At 39.2% G+C, this 23,375-nt stretch overlaps 1 protein-coding gene across 1 annotated transcript in view; it reads left to right on the top strand.

The window, feature by feature from the left end:
* Nucleotides 1–23,375, top strand: part of ADAMTS19 (ADAM metallopeptidase with thrombospondin type 1 motif 19) — a 271,112-nt gene that overhangs the window by 160,019 nt on the left and 87,718 nt on the right. Inside the window, exons 9-11 of the mRNA XM_026652365.2 lie at nt 8,031–8,171; nt 9,204–9,354; nt 20,631–20,732. Of these exons, the coding sequence (XP_026508150.1) occupies nt 8,031–8,171; nt 9,204–9,354; nt 20,631–20,732 (394 nt within the window). The remainder of the gene's footprint in view (nt 1–8,030; nt 8,172–9,203; nt 9,355–20,630; nt 20,733–23,375) is intronic.

Raw genomic sequence — 23,375 nt, 5'->3', positions numbered from 1 at the left:
ATAGCAGATTTAAAGGTAGCCATCCTGCAGCAAAAAAACTTCAGGACTAGACTTCAAAGAGAAACCGCTGAGCTTCAGTTCATCTGCAAATTTGACACCATCAGCTCAGGATTGAACAAAGACTGTGAATGGCTAGCCAACTACAAAAGCAGTTTCTCCTCCCTTGGTGTTCACACCTCAACCGCTAGAAGAGGGCCTCATCCTCCCTGATTGAACTAACTTAGTTATCTCTAGCCTTACTCACTCTTGCTTGCATATTTATACCTGCCCCTAGAAATTTCCACTACATGCATCCGAAGAAGTGGGTATTCACCCACGAAAGCTCATGCTCCTATACGTCTGTTAGTCTATAAGGAAAGACAAGAAGAGCCAATCAGGAAGCTCTGGGAGTCAGCCTCAGCGGAGTGGTATCCGCTGGTACCCGCTATCCCAGGTCTCCCTAGATAGAAGTGAGCAGAAATCGTCATTCACACAGAGAAAAAGTATCAATAGCCTTCAGGAGACAAGAAGAAAATCCAGCCTGGCTTCAGAAGGAGTGGGAATAGCACGGACAAGTGAGCCTGACTCAGGCACCCAGAATTCCCCTTCACAAGAAGAAGAGCCCCAGTTTGCAGAGCCACTTCCCAGCCAGGGAAGAAAGGAGTCAGAGGCTACTCAATGAGAGATCCTCAACTCAGCCCCAAGAGTCAGTTGATACCCTGGGGCAAAGAGAGGGACTTCAAGCTGCAGAGAACAGAGAGGACCATACCCCTCCTGGGCTGATGAGCACAGTTTCAATTATCAGGGGACTGTCCCTCCTACAATAATTAGATAGTATAAAAATAATATTCAACAGCTATTATATCATTATTTTTTTAACCCATGTCCCTTGCCTCCCCCCAAAAAAGGTTGTCTACAACTCTGTCTATTATACTATCTGCTAGATCAATGATGATAATCTTCAGCAGCAGGAGTTCTTTTGTCTATATAGGTTAAAGCTGTCTGGGCCTGTATACAAAAAAAAAAATTCTTTCATGGAGCAACACTCCACTGTAAACAGTGTTCTGATGTCTTCCATACCTTTAAAGTGTTGAAAGTCAAGCATTTTTTGAGTTTTTCTGGGCTCCAAAAGGAAATCTCTTCCTCTTTCCCAGGCTGAAAAAGTAACAGTGAACAAATAATTCTGTCATCTCCTTTATTTCCTGTCCTCTTACATTCATGTCAGAAGTTTAACTCTGATTTGGCCCCACTAGGATCAGCTTTCTTTGGGTCTTTTATGGAATCATTTTATTCAAATATTTGAATATGTATAGCTGTTATTTGGTCTTTCTGTACAGTAGCACAGCTAAAAGTGCCTATAGTCCCATATCTTCAGGAAAGAAAAGTAAATCATAGAGACAGTACAAAACAGATTTACATTAAAGACCAAAGAATCACCTTTAATGGTAATTTGATGTGACTCATTTGGCTTTGATTACAAGAATGTGTTGTGGTGAAATGGGGTATTATAGCATATAGCATGTTAAATCATCAAATTAATTTAGTGCATGTAGGGTGACATTTAAAACTAAGTAATATTTTTCAGTGTAATTTTCTGGCAAATGTTTGTGTACTTTTTGCTCTAATTTAGGAATTTCTACCACATTTCAGAAGAATTATTTAATATAATAATTGATAAAGAAATATCATTTGATTTGTGGTCTCAGCATCAGTAGTAGAAGTTATTGCATATAGAAAATAGTCCATCTGAATGCTCATTTGATTTCCATGTATTCTTAATATTTTTGACTACCCATATAATCTTGGAATTGACATCTTGGTGAATATTTAGAGCTTTGTTCAGATAAACATTTTGAATGAGATGTATTGTATTGATAACAAACAGCTTTTTTGTTGATTAGTGAATCACAAGAAAGGCATACGTTTATCTACCTCTGTTTTACCACCACATCAATGCCTTGATGTATTATTCTATGTGTGGCTGTGTGAGCATAACAACACCCAATGTCACAGAGCAAAGGGCTTCCTGGTATCTAGCAGAGAGTCTTAGCTGGTCTGATCAGGTCAGTGTACCCCAATTCACTGTTGTCATAATCTATATCTAAAAGTTGTCATGTTAAGGCAATGTATATATACTGGTCATTAATATTCTGGTGTGATCCATGTGAGGTGGGTGAGATATGAAAAGCTATAAATATGTACTGGAAATATGGTCTTATAATGTATTTGGTGGGTAGGGCTTAAGGCACTCTGCAGCAGACAAAGGAATGTGCTTCCATCTGTTTGAATGTGTCTTCAATGTAAATTGAGCAAGGAGAGACATTGGAAGGACATTTACATAAAAGGTAAAGCCATAAAACAAGCACGTGATGGCAGAGGAGACTTCCAAAATTAATGTGGTGTCAGATCCCTGGTGGACACAGCAAGCTGAGCCCCCAGGAGGGCTTCCTGACATTGAAAACAGTGATAAACTTTGAGGATATTAGTAGAGAGAGCCATTTTGGCATCCTTCACCTGAAGAGACACAGAAACCAACCACTTGGAGCTCTATGTTGGATTCTGGCTAAGGACTGGCCAGCTGTACTGGAAAAATCCACTGTGGTGAGAAAACTACTCTGAACGAAAGGCTCTGGTTTGTTAAGTTAGGTTTCTGTCTTAGAAGCGTATTTTGCTTTTGCTTGTTTGTAACCATTTCTATCCCAATTCCCTCTACTTGGTATCACTTAAATATCCGTTCTTTGTTAGCGAACTTAATTTTGTTTTATTACACAACCATCTCCGTGCAGTGTTTTAAACTGAAAAGTAAAATCCTCAGCCAAACTAATAGGCTGATGCTGTGTACTGTCTCTTTACAGGATCCGCAAACTTGTTAAGATTTGGTGAATGATACAGTGAGAGGCGCTGAGCACTGCAGAGGAGATGGTTTTGGGAGAACTTAGGGCAGGAGGGACTGTTGTAAGGAGGGTGCTGGTGTCAGGGGCTCTGAGCCAAAGCTGCACAGCACAGATGTACCCAGAGTTAGAGGGCAGGCGGTAGCACAACCCTTAACTGGTCTGGATGAACCCCCCAAAGCATCACAGGGTGTCTGGCAGGTTTGACTAATGTACTGTGTTGCCCATCTGGGTGAATAAAGAGGCAGTCCTAGAGCTGACAGTCACAAGTTTCACCAACAGGAAATTCTGCCTTTATTGTGATTTTGAACAGGGCAAGCTAACCCTTTAAGATGGTTTTCAGGTGCTTCTTAGCCCTGTTTCTGCCCAGGACAGAGGCATTCTGGGTCTGGAGGTTCCCAGAGCATGTGGGAACTGTAGACTGAAGCAATGCATGCTGGTGAAAGGAGTACAAAGAAATCGTGAGAGAGCTGGATCTCTCTCCAGTAGGGAGAAAAGAGATTGAAGAAGGGCCAGGCCTACGGTGGGCCTCTATAGAGAGTTCAGATGACAGGTGAACCAAGGCTGAGAATATTTTGAAACAGTCTGGGCCAGTGAGAAGCCTAACGGAAGAGTTTGGAGATATTATGTGTGTCAGTGAACCAGACTCTAGGAAGGGAGATGCTGTGTGAGGCTTTCTTCAACTAGTTCCTGGAGAAGTGACTTTAGTTTTTAAATGCTAGTAGTTTTGAGTGTGAGTAAGACAGACCCAGATTAAACCAGAAGATGAAGAATGGTTTGGAGTGAGCTGGGGTAGTTGTGATGGAATGCACCCTGTATTCACAACCTCCACACCATTATAATAATCTTTGTACAAAGTATGCCTTGTAAGGTATCATTTACAAACTAATAACTCACTTGTCAATAATAGCGTGATGCAATGTGTGTAGCAGCATTATTCAGGGGAAATTCATAATTTTTCATATAATATTGGTAGTGTGCAGCCTCTTTTAGCACCAGACACCATGCTGCCTTCTTTACTGTTTAAACGAACTTTAACAAGTGGTAACCCTCAGGAAAATGCATTTCAGAGGGTGATTGAACTATAAAAATGAGGGGCAAAAACACCCAGGTTGTCTCTCCCTATCCATCTCTCTCTGTTTCCACCTAAGAAGACAAAAGAGACAGCCTATGGACTTTGGGAGCAGATCCTGGCCTGAAACTTGGTCAGCAATGTTACTAGGAACCTGTAGTAAGAACATCACTTTGAACCAAGTCTAGTTTGTTAAGTTTAGAAAATGTTTTATCTTTATTTCTCTTGTAACCATTTCTGACTTTAATGCCTTATACTTGTACTCACTTAAAATCTCTTTCTTTGTACGTAAATAAACTTGTTTTATTCTTTAATCAAAACTAGTCCAGTGTTGTGAATTGTGTAACTCCATTTAGAGTGCCAAGCTTTTGTTTATTGAGCCCCTTAGAGGGACAATGGACCTAATATATCTGAACTGTCCAGGAGAGGGATGGACAGTGCAGAACACATGTTTTTGGCGGCAAAATTCAAGACCGCGAATATGTTGGAGTCACCCTGCAAATAGTAACCAAGGTTGCTAGAAACCAGAGTGTGGCTGGTGTTTGCTGACAGGCTGTTGGGGTCAGAGTTGCTCGACCAGGGCTGTGGGTGTGACCTGCATACTGGAAGGCTGTTTGTGAGCGGCCCAGATGGGAGCTACAGCAGCAAAGCATTGCAAGGCACCCCAGGTTGCAGGGGAAGTGTGATGCAGCTCCCCACCGATCTGGATTGCACCCTGGAACGTCATAGTACTGTAAAACGGTGCTACTACTATCACCTAGCTAGCCTGCCTTCCTGCCACGTAAGGCCATGAGTAAACTCCCACCAGAGTGGATTTCTTGCCTTTACTTTTTTAAAGAAACACAAGAATCAGTTTTTTTCCTCTAAAAATTTAAAGGTTTGCCATAACCATGATCCCCCCCAATGTAATGATGGTCATTAATAATTATAGCCCAATATGGCTCTAATTTACCACACAAATACAAGGGAGTTGTAAGGCTGGGTTGTCAGTATACAAATTCGCCTCTTCCAATTTTTCATTTTCCTTCACCTTCTGGAAATGGTCTCTTTGTTTTCTGCTTGTTTGGCATTAGAAAGTGTAACACCCCTTGTTACATAAAGTAGCATCTTGGAAATAAAGCTGTTTTTTAGGAACATACAAACACAGGAATTTATACGCTGAGCTATACTTTTGTGCCGTCTAGTATAGTATCATGCCTTTTAACAGTGGCCAGTCCTAGGTACTTCCCAGGAAGATGCAGGAAACCCTGTAGTAGAGAGTTATGGAATAATGTGCCCATGGAGCAATTTTCTTCCTAAACCTGATCATCAGTCAGTGGTTGGCTTTGCTCTGGAATATGAGGGTCTATCTCTCTTATATTTTTTATTCTAGTTAAGGTAATGGTGGATGTTCTCATTTTCCATGTAAGTGCCTAATTATTTAGTGAATCCTGTTAATTCTTTTTCTTATCCAGTTTTGACCCATCTTCTCCTAAACTAGGGTGAAATTAAAATACGGTTCCCCCAGTTTATGTATACTGAAAGTATATACTTGCCCCATGAATTCAGTATATCAGTATACATGGTATTTTTAGGTAGATCTATCCATAACAGACAAGTTATGATAATATTGAGCACATCCTTTCTCTAATTAGATGCATCAGAAAATAGTTGAATCCTGTGTCACAATGACATTGAACTGAACTAGTGGAGTATGTTTAGAGAGAATAATTTCTCAGAAGCAAACTAACAACCCACAATGGACCCATTAGTCTCAAAGGAAAACAACTACTTCTTTATTCCTGCCTATACCCTGCTCACAGATCTTAATCAATTTTGAACCACACTATCATAAGAAATAATCTCTCCTTTATGTTTTTACTTATGACTGTATACCAAACAATTGCAGATGCTTATTAGTTACAAAAAAGACTGTTGAAATCTTATATCTTTGGGTTCCATATCAAGAGATCACATGTTCTGTGTCCACCCTTGCAGTATTATGCCCTTAAAATTGTTTGGTCACTTTCCAAGACAAATTTGTCTTTCATGGCTTGAACTCTAACAGATTCACTTTATTCTCTATGGCATTTTCTGCTGTGGAGTTTCTTTTCCACAGAATATACCTTTAAGCTCTATAGTCATGTTATTGAATATGCATATGGGCAACTCCTTTGTGTGATCTTTGTACCTTTCTACTGACATTTGCTGCAGTATAGCTTTTTTGTTTTGTTTTGTGGTGGCTCCAGTCGTCCAATCAACTTGCCTTCTTCCATTGTTCAGACAGAGGGAAGGTTTACCCAGAGATTATGGAGGACATCTCTAACTTTCAGAATTTATCAAAGTTTTTGATAAATGGGAAAATGTGGCACTGGGTTTGTGGGGACAAGAAAGAGTTCAGTCAGTCAAGAGACTTAACTAGCCAGGGTTCACATCAATGGAGTTTAGATGCGGAAGCACTTTTGTAGTTATGCACTATCCAGCTCAGAAAAAGTGAGAAATTAAAATGAGCATGAAATAAATGTATCATCACCCCAATTCTATACTCCATTCACAAAATTCTTCCTGAAGATTCATGTACAGACAGCTGCCTCAGCATTCCACACTGTGTAGTGTGCACATTCCAGTAGGGGCTCCAAACTAGCAGCAGCAGCAGCACTTCTGTTGAGCACCCTGGCAGGCACAATAGAGTCTTACACAACAGTGCCTTATTGGGGAATTAAATTCCTTTCATTAATACGCACAATGTAACATGAGCTGTGGTACCTCATATAAAACTTGACCTATAGTTACTGATATTTGACTGAACAGCTTTGTGTGGGGCACAGTTTGGCCAGGAGGGAAAGTTGGCAGGGTTGTGCGGTGGTTTTTTGTTGTTGTTTACATTTTAATGTCAAAGTAAACAAAGGATGGTGAGATGTAGGGAGGTATGTGATATCAGCACTTAGTACTGGTCTAGAGGTAACTGACTTTTCATGCAGGAAAAATTGCATTGATGCATTTATTCGGCTGAAAGCAAGGACCATTCGTGAGAAATGACCAATCTAGCCAACTTAAGTGAATATACCTGATGAGTATAGGGGGCCAGCACATAGGGAGTAGTGCTTATGTAGTGGTATCACCTACAACGTTTTGCTTTGCTATAGTACAAACAACAGGGCTATCTTAAGTCCTGAAGAAGCTGCAAAATCCCAGCTGCCACTCTGTATACCCAGCTCTGAAGAGTATCCTTATAGTAACTTTTAAATTGTCAAAAGCAGCGGAGACTGTTTTATTTACTTTTCACATAGCAGCTCTCTGTGTATCCACATAGCTACTTTTGAAGGTTTTAAAGTGCCTGAATATTTTCACTTAAAAAACCCACCTGAATATTGCCTACAATAAAATAGGTTTTTTTTCAAGTGACAGTGAATCTTCAAAAGCAACAACTGAGCAAATTCAAAGTGGCAGCCACAAGTAGATTTTGTAGCAGAATTTTATGACTCCTGCATGGCAGTGTCTTGTGGGAGCATTCACCACATTTTATGGTGTGGATATTTTGTCCTTTGGATGTAGTTCCCTGAGCATTCCATTGCTATTATTTGAAATAAAAGGTACTGCAACCAAAACTCTGTGAATTTTTGAAATTGTAATTATACATTAAACTTCTGCTCAGAATATTTTAATAATAAATCTCACTTATTAGTTAGCTAAATGCAACTAGTCAACAGTAAACAAACAAATGTGTAATGAGAACAAGTTCAATGCAGAATTACACTGTGATTTAAAATGGGTTCAAAATAGAATTAGGTAAGTTTATGGAGGATAGGTCCATCAATGGCTATTAGCCATGATGGTCTGGGATGCAGCCTCATGCTCTGGGTGTCTTTAGCCTCTGACTGCCAGAAACTGGGAGTGAATGTCAGAGGATGGATCATTGATTGCCTGTTCTGTTCATTCCCTCTGAAGCACCTGGCATTGGCCACTGTTGAGAGACAGAATACTGAGCTAGATGGACCTTTGGTTTGACCCAGCATGGCCATTCTTATGTTCTTAACCATTTTGAAAACCATTTATTATGCTGTTTTCTTAAAATATTTTTTTTATTTTTTAATACCTTCAAAATTCAGCATGGGAATAAATCATGACAATGACCACCCATCCTGTGCAGATGGTCTCCATATAATGTCTGGAGAATGGATTAAAGGACAGAATCTTGGTGATGTTTCATGGTCTCGGTGCAGCAGGGAAGATCTAGAAAGATTCCTCAGGTAATTCAGTCAAGAAATAGCATTGCTTAAAGTAATTCTTTGACTTTAGTTGATCTAAGTTTCAGATATGCCAAACACTTAATACTCTCTACCAGCTTCTGTATGAGGTTAAAAAGGAAATACTGTTAATAATAGCTGCATATTAACCACCAAAAAGCCACCTTATCAACTAAAGAAAATACATTAACAAAGATATGGGGCAAAAATACGCATGAGGAAGATTGTGTGTTTAAAATGACATCTGTATTGATTTCTATTTTGCACATAACATATTACAGATTACATCATGTCTTATGTTGTCATTCAATAACAAATAACATGGGGAAATAATTTTATTTTAATAGAAATATTTTATGAGTTCTCTAATTGAAAATAAGATACATGGAATCATACCAAAATAGGACACCTAGATTGTGCCCATGCATTGTATAAGGAATAATTCTCAAGAATAACTCTCTTGAATTGATAGATATGCCTACTGACATTTACTAATTACAACTGCGCAGTCCTTAGAAGGTCTGTATTGGAGCTGGCACTGGAATGATAGAGATTCAAGAACAATCTGTAGATGTGTCCATTTAGAACTCAAGTCTAATGGAGGTCCATATATTTTCATCTCCCTTTTTCTTTAATTTTGTGTGAAAACTTAGTGCTAACTGAAATCTTGGTACTTGAAAAATACTGACATATTTAAAATCTGGGTGAAAAAAAGTGAGCTCCATAAATATTTATTAAAAACCATATAATTTTTAAACAATTAAATTATCTAATACTTACACTAAAATGTTTTCCAAGTATTTTCCTGAAATCCTTATAGCTGCTTGTAATCCATAAACTGTTTTGCCTTTCTGTAAATATACAACAGCAAAAGAAAGAACTTTGTTAAATTAACAGGTCTAAATATCAGCAAAATGCTGCTTAAGATCTGTTAATCCTTTTTTATAGCAATTGCATATGTTCTATGTCAACAAAATAGGCAACCTTTATTAATATTATTTATTCAACATTTTATGAATTTCTGCTTATTGGCAGGTCAAAGGCCAGTAACTGTTTGCTACAGACAAATCCCCAAAGCCTCAATTCTGTGATTATTCCCTCCAAACTGCCAGGAATGACGTACACTGCAGATGAACAGTGTCAGATTCTCTTTGGACCTATGGCTTCATTTTGTCAAGAAATGCAGGTAAGGATTGTTGTTTACTTTAGAACAGTTATTTTTTCAGTGACAGCATGAAAGAGAAAATTACTGATTTGTAACTGGTTTTACGCTTTGCATGTTAAAGTCAATATGGGCATGTTTGATTTATTGCTTCGGCCCTGCTATAGTGGTGCTGGATTGAAGCTTTAATGTGCACCATTAGCATGCTGATTTCAGTATAAAAATAGAAAAATACATCCAGTAAAGTCATGGACCCTCTGAAGTAAATGACCTCACTGCACATTAAGTGATGGGGCCATTGTCTGGCTTCTTGGAAAAGGTGTATTTCCCCTTTAAGGGCTAGGGATCCAGAGTGTTACTTGCAGCTTTATACCAGATCAGTGTGGGGACGCTGCCCCATCCCTTCCTCTCCACCCCTAGGTGGCCAGAAGAGAAGGGGGACTACTTATGTCCACGCTGGTGCAGGAAAAGGTGGAGCAGCACCCACCCTCCCATCCATGGAAGCAGTTAAAATACCAGATTTTGTCATGATCAACTGTGGGCCTCACTGTAGCTGCTCCTTTCCAAGGGGTCTGGGCAGGAATTTTTTTCTTTTCCACTTCTTTCTGCAGCCAGTACAATTTATCTCTCATTAAACTACAATTTATGGGCCAGACTGTCAAATGTATGTATGTGTAGTTGCATGATACCTTTGTACCCTCCTAATTTTCCTGTCCCTTTACTGTGGGTAAGTAAATCAGGAATGTTATCCTAATGAAACCAGGTGAAGTTAGATGGGCAATTAATTACCTGCAAGCTGCATATACTCCCCAAGGTGCTTTGCCAAGCTGTCTCTCAGGCTGTCTTTAGTGCTCCTTTAGTGTTCCTTGCTACTTTCAGGAACACCAACAATTAAGTCAAGTTTATTATCCTGATGCTAATTTGACTGTCTTCTTGCAAATAGGGTATTTACTTTCCTGGACTTGTCCTCTATTAATTTCTGATATTTAGTTTTGAATGCCCCATGTTCCATCTGTTCTAGGGTTTTTTATTTGTGAAAGTATATAGTCAAGTTAAACAACTATACGCCTAAGAAATTTATTCTGTCGGGGGGGAATAAATGTTACTAGTGATATGTGCAGCTGCTAAAAAGAACTGAACCACAACTAACAATGCATTTCTTCTAAGATCTGACTACCCATACATTTGATTAAGCAGAACTTACTGTAATCACATTATATGGTAATATTAGATATACCAATCACATCTCCCTCATTGCCAAGGTTCCAGTACACAATCTCTCTGATAATCCTGTGAGACAAGGGAGAGATTCCATGTACTTCCCCCCACCTGGTCTCGCTTGCCTACAATACATGCCACAGCAGAGTACTAACAACACCTACCCTGCAGAGTTATCTCTGGGAGCTACTAAGTTGGCCCACATTCCTGTTCCTTGAATGGTGCCTAATCTTTATGTTGAAGATTTTTTTTTAACCCTGTGAACATGCTTTAAGTTGAAGGCTGTAATTTATGTAGTCTGAGAAGAGTAGCCTAAAGCCTTTCAAGAACAAAGTGTCTGTGTATCTTTCAGTGTAAGATTTATACTGTCACTGTGATTATCTTGTAAAACTGCCAAGTTTGCTTTTATGCCCACTGTGCTTCAAGTAAGAATCAATTAGTTCCTAGCATTCTTTTGAATAACAGAAAGTAAGATAATGGTTCATGAGTAGAACCTGATAATTGAGTACAATTGTAGAACTGCAAAATATTGGCCTTGAAGATTAAAGTCCAGGATGTGAATGCTATCTAGTCAACTTCACTAAAGCAATTCTTGTCATAACACAGCTGTGATCTTTATAGAGAATGAATAGAGTGGTTGTATAGCATGGCAACTTTTAAGAAAGTCCAAGGGAAAGATCATGATGAAAAGAGCAAAAGTTATAGAAATATTATATTCCTGTCTACATATCTATCCTTGTCTCCACCACTACTGTTCCCGCTATCCCCACTCTGCACAAGCATGGCTCTTAGCTGCTCTTTTTGTCTTTCCTGCATAGTCCCAACTTTTATCCTTCTGCCCAGCTGTTCATATGACTGGAATGGCATTCCACTTGACATACACAAATATCCCTCACTCTTTTTTCCTTCAAAAACCTCCAGAAAAGCCAACTGTTCTGTGAAATGTTCCAGTCCCAGTGACCCCTGCCACATTGTTTCTGTATTTGTTATGTTGTTCATTATGTAATATATAAGGTTTTGCTGTTAGAATGGATGCCTCATAAGTCCTTTCGGAAGGGGAAATCTCTGTTTAGTTTGGCATAGCTTTTTTGTTGTACATTGCTGTGTACTATTGCATTATATAAATAGTAAATTAATGTATACTGTAGTTTATAAAAATCAAGTGTCACCAGTATTATTTTATATCCTCAGATAAATCTTATTTCCTATTGTTAGTCCAAATAATTTTAATTTCTCTTGTACTGTGATAACGATGTACTGGAGAGGGAACATACTGTGTTAGAGCTAAACTTTATAATCATAACTTCACTGTCCAAGTTGGGGAAAAGAGAAAGTTTTACCACTAGAAGAGTGAAGTTCTGACTCAAAGTTCAGTGCTCTGGTTTGTGTTTCACTACGGTGTTGTTGCTGAGCTCCAGCTTTCTATTAGCCTCCCTTGCAATGATGGTTTAACTGGCAGCACTTAAAGTTCCCAGTGAAAGTGTTCAGCTGTTTCTCGTGATTTGCCCCCACACACGTAAAAATCCTAAAATGTCAGAAAAGACTTGTAGTTTTGTTTTAAAAAATTCTGACTGCATTACTTCAGTGATAAAAGTACAGCACAACTGTAAATATGAGTAAACCTTTCACTTTTGTGCAGAGTAGAGCATATGACTGAAGGGTTAGGAAAGATGGTCTGACAAAGAGACAGTGACACACAAACTTTCCAGTGTAAAACTTTAATCCTGATTGTTCTTTCAACTTACATACGTTAAATCAAATGTCAGCAGGAAATATCAGGATTTATTTAACTAAAGGAACTCTGTCACCTGAGAGAGGCTAAAGCATATTGTTGTTAAAGAGTTTTCGTTCTGCATATTTGTGCTGAATACTTTATATTTATTGTATGCAAAAACAAAAGTAAAAATAGCTAAAAATGCACAGTTTAGATATCAAAACTACATTAAGATCATTTGTAAGTTATTAATGAAATGTATAATGATGCTGGGAAATCATGAAATACAGCAGGGAATTAAATAAACATAGCTAATTATTTCCAGTGCAGCTACTAAACCGTCTAAAGTAGTTAAATAGCTTTTGAAGCACCTACAAAGTACCTAATGAAGATACTAAATATTTTAAAACAAGCACAATATTTACACTTGTTCAATGTCACACCTAATTCCTTGTGGGTTGAACAGACCTGGTGTAACCATGCTATAGACTTTAGGTTAGATGCATTCTTCCAGAAGATATTAACATACTTTAGAGCAGTTTAAAAAAATCAGTTTGCTTTTTTGTTGTAGTGTATATTTTATATGGCTCTTGGGCTTCTATATAAAATATTTCACACATAATATCTCATCTGTGTATCCACAAATCCTCTATTACATCTCTCGTCTTCTCTGTGCTATTAGTCCTCTATGTAACCCGAGTCAATATTACACCATCATTGTCACCATTTGAAAAGATCCTAAATTATCTATTTCCTCGCAATCTCTGAAGGTGTTGTTTCTCTTTGTGTTCTAGTCTGATGTACAGCATGGACTTCACTGATTAATAAATCAATAATAATAATCTGCGGTCATAGCAAGTGCACATAAGTATGCAAGTATATTCTTATAGACTTACAGTTTGCTTCAGATTCTGAGATTAGCATGATGTAACTTATGCAGCATCAAGATTGTTTGATGAACAATAAAAAATGACCTTTGTGTTAACTGAGGTAAAATAAGGCCAGACATCAAAAGAGAATTCAAATGGATAGGTTTTAATGTAATGGAAAGATCAGTTTTCTAGACCTTTTCAAGAGCCAAGTACATAAATGGGTATCCTACCGAAAGTAGTTGAAAGCTGTATCCTACTCATCCTATCGGTGCAGGTATTGCCCAGTAGCTCCCCAAAAAAGACATTTCACAAACTATGGATATTTTGCTATAGAAGGGTGCAGTTTTGTTAAATAAACATAAATGACATAAATGAAAGGGGACGGGAAAGTAATATAATCCTTGAAGGAGAAGGTGCCTGTATCCTTTCAGGCCGATCATGCTAAGCCACCCTTTGTCCTAACTGACAGATCCCATCTGATAACCTGTCCAGCTCACCCAGGCCCACACTTCTCCCTGTCGAGGGGGTTAGAATCATCACTGAGTGAGACCCCAGAAAGGTTTTCTGGGTGAGTCTCTCAGCCCCAACAACAAAGATTCAAACTTTCGGGAGCAATATGCCCATCCCTGCCCAAACAGATAAATTCATGCCACTGTAAAGACTCCACAGGACCCCAAAATTGCAACATGACTTACTGAAATATAAGATTCTGGCATGGCCCAAACAGAAAAGAAAGTGCAATGGTTAGTCCTCATAACAACAACATCCAATTTGGTCATTAACAAACACACAATATTCCAAGGAAAGGACTGACTGCTTCTCCTAGGCTCTTTCCCCCTCCCCGCCCTCACCCCAAGTGCATAGGTGGGAGGGGAAATCCTGCTGCAAGTAGGAAGAGAGCCTGAATAGTGTTTTTCTCCTCCCACAGCTCAGACTTAAAAAATTGAAAGGGGAGGGTAAAGCTCCCTCCCAGCCACTTAGAGCTAGAGTAGTAATCAGTGATACAACCTGACACTAAATAGGTTACAATTGGTTCAGATGGGCCAGGAACCCCTAGTATTCTTCAAGGAGAAACCCCAGCAAACTCAACCCAGCTCATCACTACCCCACTGCTTGTAAGTTTGTCTGGAGGGGTGGTGGTCTAAGAAGATAAGAACATACCAAAGGTCCATCTAGCCCAGTATCCTGTCTTCCGACAGTGGCCAGGGGGAATGAACAGAATGGGGAGTCATCAGGCGATCCATCCTCTGTCGCCCATTCTCAGCTTCTGGCACACAGAGGCTAGGGACACCATCCCTGCCCATCCTGGCTAATAGCCATTGGTGGACCTATGCTCCATGATCTTATCTAGCTCTTTTTTGAACCTGTTATAGTCTTGGCCTTCACAACATCCTCTGGCAAGGAGTTCCACAGGTTGACTTTGCATTGTGTGAAAAAATACTTCCTTTTGTTTGTTTTAAACCTGCTGCTTATTAATTTCATTTGGTGGCCCCTAATTCTTGTGTTATGAGAAAGGAGTAAATAACACTTCCTTATTTATTTTCTCCACACCAGTCATGATTGTATATACCTCTATCATATCCCCCCTTAGTCATCTCTTTTCCAAGCCAAAAAGTCCCAGTCTTATTAACCTCTCCTCATATAGCAGCTGTTCCATACCCCTGATCATTTTTGTTGCCCTTTTCTGAACCTTTTCCAAGTCCAATATTTTTTTTTTTGAGATGGGGCGACCACATCTGCATGCAGTATTCAAGATGTGGGCGTACCATGGATTTATATAGAGGCAATATGACATTTTCTGTCTTATTATCTATCTCTTTCTTAATGATTCCCAATATTCTGTTCATTTTTTTGACTGCCACTGCACATTGAGTGAATGTTTTCAGAGAACTATCCACAATGACTCCAAGATCTCTTCCTTGAGTAGTAACAGCTAATTTAGACCCCATCATTTTATATGTATAGTTGAGATTATGTTTTCCAATGTGCATCACTTTGCATTTATCAACATTAAATTTCATCTGCCAGTCATCCAGTTTTGAGAGATCCTTTTGTAGCTCTTCACAGTCTGCCTGGGACTTAACTATCTTGAGCAGTTTTGTATCATCCACAAATTTTGCCACTTCACTGTTTACACTTTTTTCCAGATCATTTATGAATATGTTGAATAGGACTGGTCCCAGAACAGATCCCTGGGGGACACCACTATTTACCTCTCTCCATTCTGAAAACTGACCATTTATTCTTACCCTTTCTTTCCTATCTTTTAACCCAGGGGTCGGCAACCTTCAGAAGCAGTGTGCTGAGTTTTCATTTATTCACTCTAATTTAAGGTTTCGCGTGCCAGTCATACATTTTAACGTTTTTAGAAGGTCTCTCTCTCTAAGTCTATATTATATAACTAAACTAGTGTTGTATGTAAAGTAAACAAGGTTTTTAAAATGTTTAAGAAGCTTCATTTAAAATTAAATTAAAATGCAGATCTTATCAGTTTAGTGCAGTGGTTCTTAACCTGGGGTGCACGTACCCCCTGGGGGTGTGAGATGCCCTTTCTGGGGGTTCGAGACATGCAAGATTTTTTTAGAAGGTAAATCATCAAAAAAACAAATTAAGCACAGGCACATAAGTACAACTACTTTGTTTCATCAAACCTATGTATTTATTAACATTATATATGTTTTAACGATTACTGTAATATACAAACAAAGTTTTTAAGTTTTCAAGTTTTTAAGCTAATTGTAGTGTAATTTTTGATAAGGGCTGCAGAGTGCTGGGACCAGCCCAGGAGCAGAGCCCTGGGCTGGCTGCTGGTACCCCAGGCCGGCAGGAGGGCTGAGCAGGGCTGGAGGCCCAGACTCCAGCTGGCAGGAGGCCAGGCGGCTGGAACCCCAGACCAGCAGTGAGGTGAGCGGGTCCAGCGGCTGGTATCCCAGGCCAGCAGCAGGCTGAGCGGGGCCGATGGCTGGGACTCCGGCTAGCAAGGGGCCGGCGGCCGGAACCCCAGACCGACAACGGGCTGAGTGGCTCAGCCTGCTGCCAGTCTGGGGTTCCGTCCACTGGCTCCTGCCAGCCGGGGTCCCGGCCGCCGGCCCCGCTCAGCCGCTGCTGGCCAGGGGTTCCATTCACTCAGGCCGGCAGCCAGGGCCAGCACAACCCATTAGGTGACCTAGGCGGTCGCCTAGGGCGCTACAATTTGGGGGGCGGCGACCGCGGCGGTATTTCGGCGGTGGGACCTTCTGCTGCCTCTGTGGGGGGCGGCATTTCGGGGCGGGACCTTCCGCCGCCTAGGGCGGCAGAAAAGCTGGTGGCGCTCCTGCCAGCAGTGGACTGAGGGGGGCAGGCAGCTGAGACCCCGGCTGGCAGCAGCGTACCACTAAAAATTGGCTCACGTGCTGCAAGTTGCCGACCCCTGTTTTAACCAGTTACCAATCCATGAGAGAACCTTCTCTCTTATCCCATGACTGCTTACTTTGCTTAAGAGCCTTTGGTGAGGGACCTTGTCAAAGGCTTTCTGAAAATCTAAATTCACTATATCCACGGGATCATCCGTATCCACATGCTTGTTGACCCCCTCAAAGAATTCTAGTAGATTGGTGAGGCATGATTTCCCTTTACAATATGCTTTAGCTGAAGTTAGAGAGACTACTCTTGTAACTTGCACGGAATTTAGGTATCTATTCATTAGCAGATGCAACATTACCAACTTGTGTTAACATTTCTGTCAGTTAAATTCAGAATGACCAATGTTTTTTTGGTATTCAGATCTATTAAGATGTTTATAATACCATCACATAATTGTGTGGGTTTGTGCATTTTAAAAAAACTTTGATTTTCTTAATCAAATTTAAATAAATCTGTATATGAAACTAAATGATTTTCTAGTGTGGCTGCCAAAGGCACTAATACTCTACCTACCTTTTAATAAGTAGGTAAGAATAAGAGAGAAATTGTTTGATTTAAAATCTGGGCCATTTTCTAAAGAAGTGGCTGATGAGAGACTGGTCTTAGTAGCTGATATCAGGCATAGAGCTAAAAAAGTCATCCATGTGGCTTTAATAACAGGAGATCACCTGACATCTTTGGGGAAGCATAGTGGGCAGGAGAGACAATTTATAGATTTTCTGCCAATATTAGCCATTATCGGAGGCCTGCATGTTCTTGGGTTGGTCAGTTCATTTGGGCCTTTGATGAAGGCTCAAAGGTGGAGTTAAATATCAGAGTCATCTTAATGTATCCTAATTCCCAGTGAGAATACATCAAACTTTTTATGTGTGTATTCTTTTTCTCTAATGTAAATGTGCTTAGTAATTTGTTTACCTCTTATTAAAAATGTAGTGAAAAGGGAGGGAGTGAACCTAGGAGATAGTTGACTTTAGGTGCAATGGCCATCTAAATTGGTTACATCCTCTCTCTCTAGGATAAGTTTAGGTGGTGGGGGTTAAGGACCACAGGCTATTTACAAAGGTATTTAGGTGCCTAGAGGCAGGTAGACATCTAGTGATGTCTGGATAGGCACCTAACTGCCATTGACTTACAAGCTGCTTAGTTGTTTTTGTAACTAGAAACCTATCTGCATATTTAGGCACCAAAAGACCTATGTAAATCTGGTCATACATCTTTTATGATTGGAAGTCAATCGTTTATGATTTATGGTCAATTGCAGCCAGCTTTGCATTCCTATGTATTTGAAGTTCTTTGGGTACAAGTTGAAAGTTAAAAGGGGTAAAAATACTCTCTAAAAGGGAAGGACTTTCGATTTTGTATCTTGAAATCTTGGAGAACTGTTTCCTCAAATGTAGTCATTTAGGTATGTGGATCCAGGATATAAAATACAAATAAGGCTCTTATCTGAGCTATGAATAGGAAGTCTTGTTTTGATTTCATTGTTATTGTCAGTTTACCTATATCCTTGCTCCAGCGAGGTTGAACTGAGCTCACTATTCCCTTTTCTCCCATTTCTTATTTGGCATAGGACTACAACAGTAGAAGGCCTGATGGCTGCCTTATCTTCAGGAATTGGCCTGGAAGGCTTGTTCCTAACTTTAATGCTTCCCTTACAGTTATGAGCTTTAAAAAAAGTTTGCTTAAAACTTAATTTTAGAAATGCAAAGTTAGCTTTTCTCTTTGGACCTTAAACCATAAAACAAATTACATTGTGATGTGTAAATATTTAGGCTAGGGCCAGCTCTAACATTTTTTTAGAGTTTTTATGAGATATTTATAAACATATGATGCCTTATTAGGTCAATTTCTTCCTAGGTGTAAGTCCATTGGCAATACTCCAGGGATGAATTTGGCTCATTGTCATCCTGACCTTTGTTTCTGTACAATTCTCTGACCTACAGAAATAAATCTCTTCATTTTGTAAGATGTTACTACTGACAAATTTACATACAAGACACACATTGACATTTTCAGGTAGTCCTATGCCCTGGCCCAGATACAAACATTTATTAAATGATATTTCCCTTACAATGAGGTTTTTTCAGGTACCATTTTATTTAGAAAACATAATATAAACACATTTTTCATGCATCATATCAAAGACCAGAAACTATTATTCAATTTTGCCAGAATAATAAAGAATTTAAGACAGACAGACCACATCTTGTCTTCTAGTGACCCTGGATTCTGAGAACCTGGTGCTGATCTGTTTCTTTTATCCCCCTGTCTCTCCTGATCCTTCTTGCCCCTGCACTGTCCATATTTTGTGGGCATCAGATTGCACAAGCAATAACCTTCAAGCAGTGATCCAGCCACAGCTGGCCCTGTTCGCTTCCATCTGGTTTCCAGGTAAGGGAGGGGAACAAAATAGGGGGGGAGGGGAAAGAAAGGGAAGGAAGTCTCAATTCTGAACTTGATTCCTGTCTCTTGAGGATAAGACAGCCTTGTAATTTCTCTGTAGGGACAAATAGAAGAGGCTTTCAGGAGCCATTGAGGAATTACAATAGGCAGCAATGTTCATGGCTGGACTTCCTTTCAGGGAAAAATAAAAACTGTCCTCTCCTGAACCCAGAGGATGGGCTGAAGGTCCAACTGTTCTTTCCATCTATAACATCTAAAATTTTATGACCCCTTAGTGAAAAACCATTATAATTTGCCTTGTCATCTTATTTGATATCCGTTCTATGTGAATACCAGATTCAGTTGAGTGTTGAGTTGCTTCCAGGGGAGAGAGGATTATGAAGGAATGGAAGTACATCAGGAAGCAGGAACCATTGGGATGGAGTGAACAGGGAACATTTGAGGAAGTCATCAGGGAGCTTAATGATGTCTGAAGAAATGTTTTCTATATTATTCGAGCAATAGCAGAAGTTTTACAAATATTCACATGGGTTTTGAAAACTCACTTCAGTCTTGACTATGTTAGAAAATTTATATTTGATTTAAGGGTGAACTGCAAAGCTAAAATTAAAATTGACATAAGCATTTATGAGCTGAATGCCCTATTGACCAGACTGTGTGGGATATTCAGTAGAAAAATAAATTTTACTTAACCTAAAAATTCTTTTTTATTTTCATCTGTGACGACTTCCTGGCACATTCTGGTTTGTTGGAGAGCCATCAAAATAGATCATTCTTTGAGATTGTCACTGCAGTAGTATGGTGTTCTAAAATGATTCAAACTAGGAAGTATTAGATGAATTTTACAATAGCAGGAAAAACTATTTAAATGTGCTTACTAACTTGATTGCCTCACACATCCTGTTGAGGTGGTGATTCAGTGCACTAATCTTTCAATTTTCATTTAGCTTTTCAGTTTTACACCTTTAAGTCAAGTCTATTATACTTCATTCTCAAAGCCCTCTAGTGAACATAATTCACAAGTTATACACACACACACACACTCACAACCTAACACTTCACTGATTTCTAAAGCATACGTTCATTTCTAATGACAGTGCTAGTTTTCTTTCCTTTCAATGCTTGAATTAGTGGTAAAATAATAATGGAATAAACTATTAGCTCTCTTAATTCTTAAGAAGCTCTGAGTTTTGTGGAGAAAGAAGTATATCACTATGCCCCCTATGCCTACCTGTTTTTTGTCCATATGCGCTATGGGGCCCCAGCCTGTAGGTCAAGTAGCTGAGCTGTGCGCTGGTGGGTGGAAACAGTACTCATTTCAGACTGTGGCTGTAGCACACCATCCACAGCTACCTCTAAGTCAGTCGATCAGTATAGTGGTAGATCCACTTTGCCTATCAAAGCCCTACCTGTGTCAGTTTGGCAACATTCAAGGATTGTGACTCTGTACACAGGGTCCTGGAATCCGTCCCCCACTCCAACAGCACAACTGGACTTGTTCCACTGTGTCCGTGCCCAACGGGGGGTGCATCCAGGATTTGCTGCATACTATATCCACAATTTTTGTTGGATGTTTAACTCTGTACATACTTCAGTACCACCAAACCAGCAACTGCCTGCTGAAATTAATGGATTACATATATACAGTCATTTAAGTCCTCTGTCCTTAGCAATGTATGTTTGTTTTTCAGCATGTTATTTGCACTGGGTTGTGGTGTAAGGTGGAAGGTGAGAAGGAGTGCAAAACTAAACTGGATCCACCAATGGATGGAACAGACTGTGACACTGGAAAGGTATGACCACTGATTTTCCTATTGTAACTAACGGAAGTAATGCAGCAATTAATTTATTGTGATTAAATTTTGAAAATTGTTTCTGAAAAATTGCACACACATTACTTTTAAATATGAGATGAATCATTTTAATTTGTAAATTTTAGGAAATACAGTATATAACTAGATATTTCTGGGAATAACTGTTATTAATATAACATTACCATAGTGTACAATAGGGATATCACTGTATATGCAAATACACTTCATAGTCTTAGCATGTCTTTATGGGTTTCTCACAACAGTTCAAAATATAAATAAATCAATGTCACTATACAAATGAATTTCACTATAGAAAAAAATCTAATATGAACACTGTCTGGTTCTGTGGTCTTTATACAAACTATATAATAACTGTAGGGTCGTTATTGAATATTTTAACATAAATTACCAGGCTCAACACCTAAACACTATTTTGACTGGCAATAGATAATTGAGTGTCATTTACGTTTAACATAAAGGGAAAATATAAAATATACCAGTGAATAATTTTTTAGATTTTTCCCTAGCATTAAGGTCTCAGGTTTTCAAATAAACAGATTTGATCATCCATACGCCCCTATTTTCTGTGTACACCTGAAACAAAATATAATTATACTGAAGATATAACAATTTTAGAAAGGAGATTAATAGAAGTTTGAAAGAGTCCATTACAGTTACTGTTTATTCTGATTAGCACCAGAAAAATAGTTTTTTCTATATACAATGTGAATATTTTTGGGATGGGGAGAATACACATATGCATTTGCCTAATTAAATAGTTATTTGTGTAGATCAGCATCTTGCTTGTGTCTGGGGAAAAGATATTTATCCCTATTAAAAGTGAAACATCTCTAACTTAACCAAACCAAAATATGTTTTCACGTTTTCACTATTTTTATTTAAAGCTAATTATGCTTTTTGTAATACATTTTGTAAATGGAATGTCATTGTTTGTTTCAGTACTTTATTTGTAAGCAGAAATATGAATTTTCAGACACTCACAAACACTACTTACTAAAATTAATCTCATGCAAAGAAACAGTACAGAATTACTATATACAAATTACTACAGAAGAGGTTTATTTCAAAGAAGTTTTAAAGTGTCACAGCACCTAAAAGAGGTGACAGATTTCCTAAAGAACTCATCAATAAAGAAATGAAATGGTCACTTAAAGTGAGACTTCTGTTAAATGTCCATCCACAGCTTTTATGCTTCGGAGGGCCTCTGCCAAATGTGTGCTATCACAATAAATGGAGGTCAAGTGTGTAAGCCAACTCTCTTTTTAGAAAAAAGTAATAAACAGCACAGAAACATTCATATATCTTGCTCTTCTTGTGGTATTACACTGCCAGCCCCCGTACAGTCTCCCTAAGGGATAATTTGCTCTTTGAATCATAAAACATTGAGCCAAGGACAGTTTTCATCATCTAAAAACCAAACAAAACCATAAACAGAATAAGATAAAGTATTCAGATAATATCAGTGGTGTACATTGGGAACAAGCCATTATTTATTTTCGTTCCATTGGAATAATGAAGTTGTGTCACCCTAATGATACTGGCAAACTAGACTTGTGTAGCCTATTTAATATTTTAAAACAACTACTATTTCTTGCTAAAGGTAGCATTCTTTACTGAGAAAAGAGAAATATATGTATAAATCCATTATGCATTGAGAGGAGAGAGCCTTAAGGCTATATTATAAGTGGTGCAGGGTCAGCAATACTAATGTTGCCTGACAGTTTCCATTGTAAGACCTTGTTTTCTGTTGCTTATAACTTTGCCAACCTTTAACTGTTCAGGCTGACATTTTCCATGGTAGTGTCTACCTCATGTTAAATACTTTTGGAAAATTTCAGCAAAAATGGTTTAGCCAGTTCTCAGAACAAAATTAGGAAAAAATACATTGTTTTGTCTTTGTTAAAAGAATCCTTGCAACCATTTAACTGATAAGCCTCTATTCTTTGAAACAAGGAATTTAAATTTGTCAGAGGGGTCACTTGAAACAGGGAATTACAATTTGTCAGAGGGGTCACTGGTACCAGGGATGTGCTATTGCCATCCTCATCAAAATAGGCTCAAATTTGGTCAAACTATGTGCCTCTAAAAATCCCAGATCTCATATGCTCAGTAGAGATTTGTTAGCATTTAGCAGCTAAATTCTCTCTGTACTGAGCATGCTGCAAGGGCTGAGCAGGACATTCCCAGCAATTCCTTCTTCGAACAGCCAGGGGCTGTGATAGCACTGGACTGTGAAACTGAGAGAAAAGAGCATTCCTATCTGGTGCTCTCAGTGTTACCCTGTGGGGCCAAGGCAGCATGGAGAAAGAAGAAGCCTGACTGGAATGCTGGTGGTCCAAGCTTGGAGATTGGCAGTGGGGACACTGGGACAAGGGGCCACAGGTGTTGGGGGAAGACTGGGACAAAGAGCTAGGCATGGGGGTTGGGCTGTGGAGCCAAGGGACATGGGGAGAGACTGTGATATACAGCTAAGGGTAGAGGGATTGGATTGGGATAATGAGGCAAGATGGAGACTAGGAGAGACTAGGTCTAGAACAGGGGTCGTCAACGTTCGGCACGCGGCTCGCCAGGGTAAGCACCCTGGTGGGCCGGGCCAGTTTT

Source organism: Terrapene carolina, unplaced genomic scaffold (genome assembly GCF_002925995.2).
Source record: "Terrapene carolina triunguis isolate 2854851 unplaced genomic scaffold, T_m_triunguis-2.0 Scaffold113, whole genome shotgun sequence".
NCBI lineage: Eukaryota > Metazoa > Chordata > Testudines > Emydidae > Terrapene > Terrapene triunguis.
This window is presented reverse-complemented; position numbering and strand designations above follow the sequence as displayed.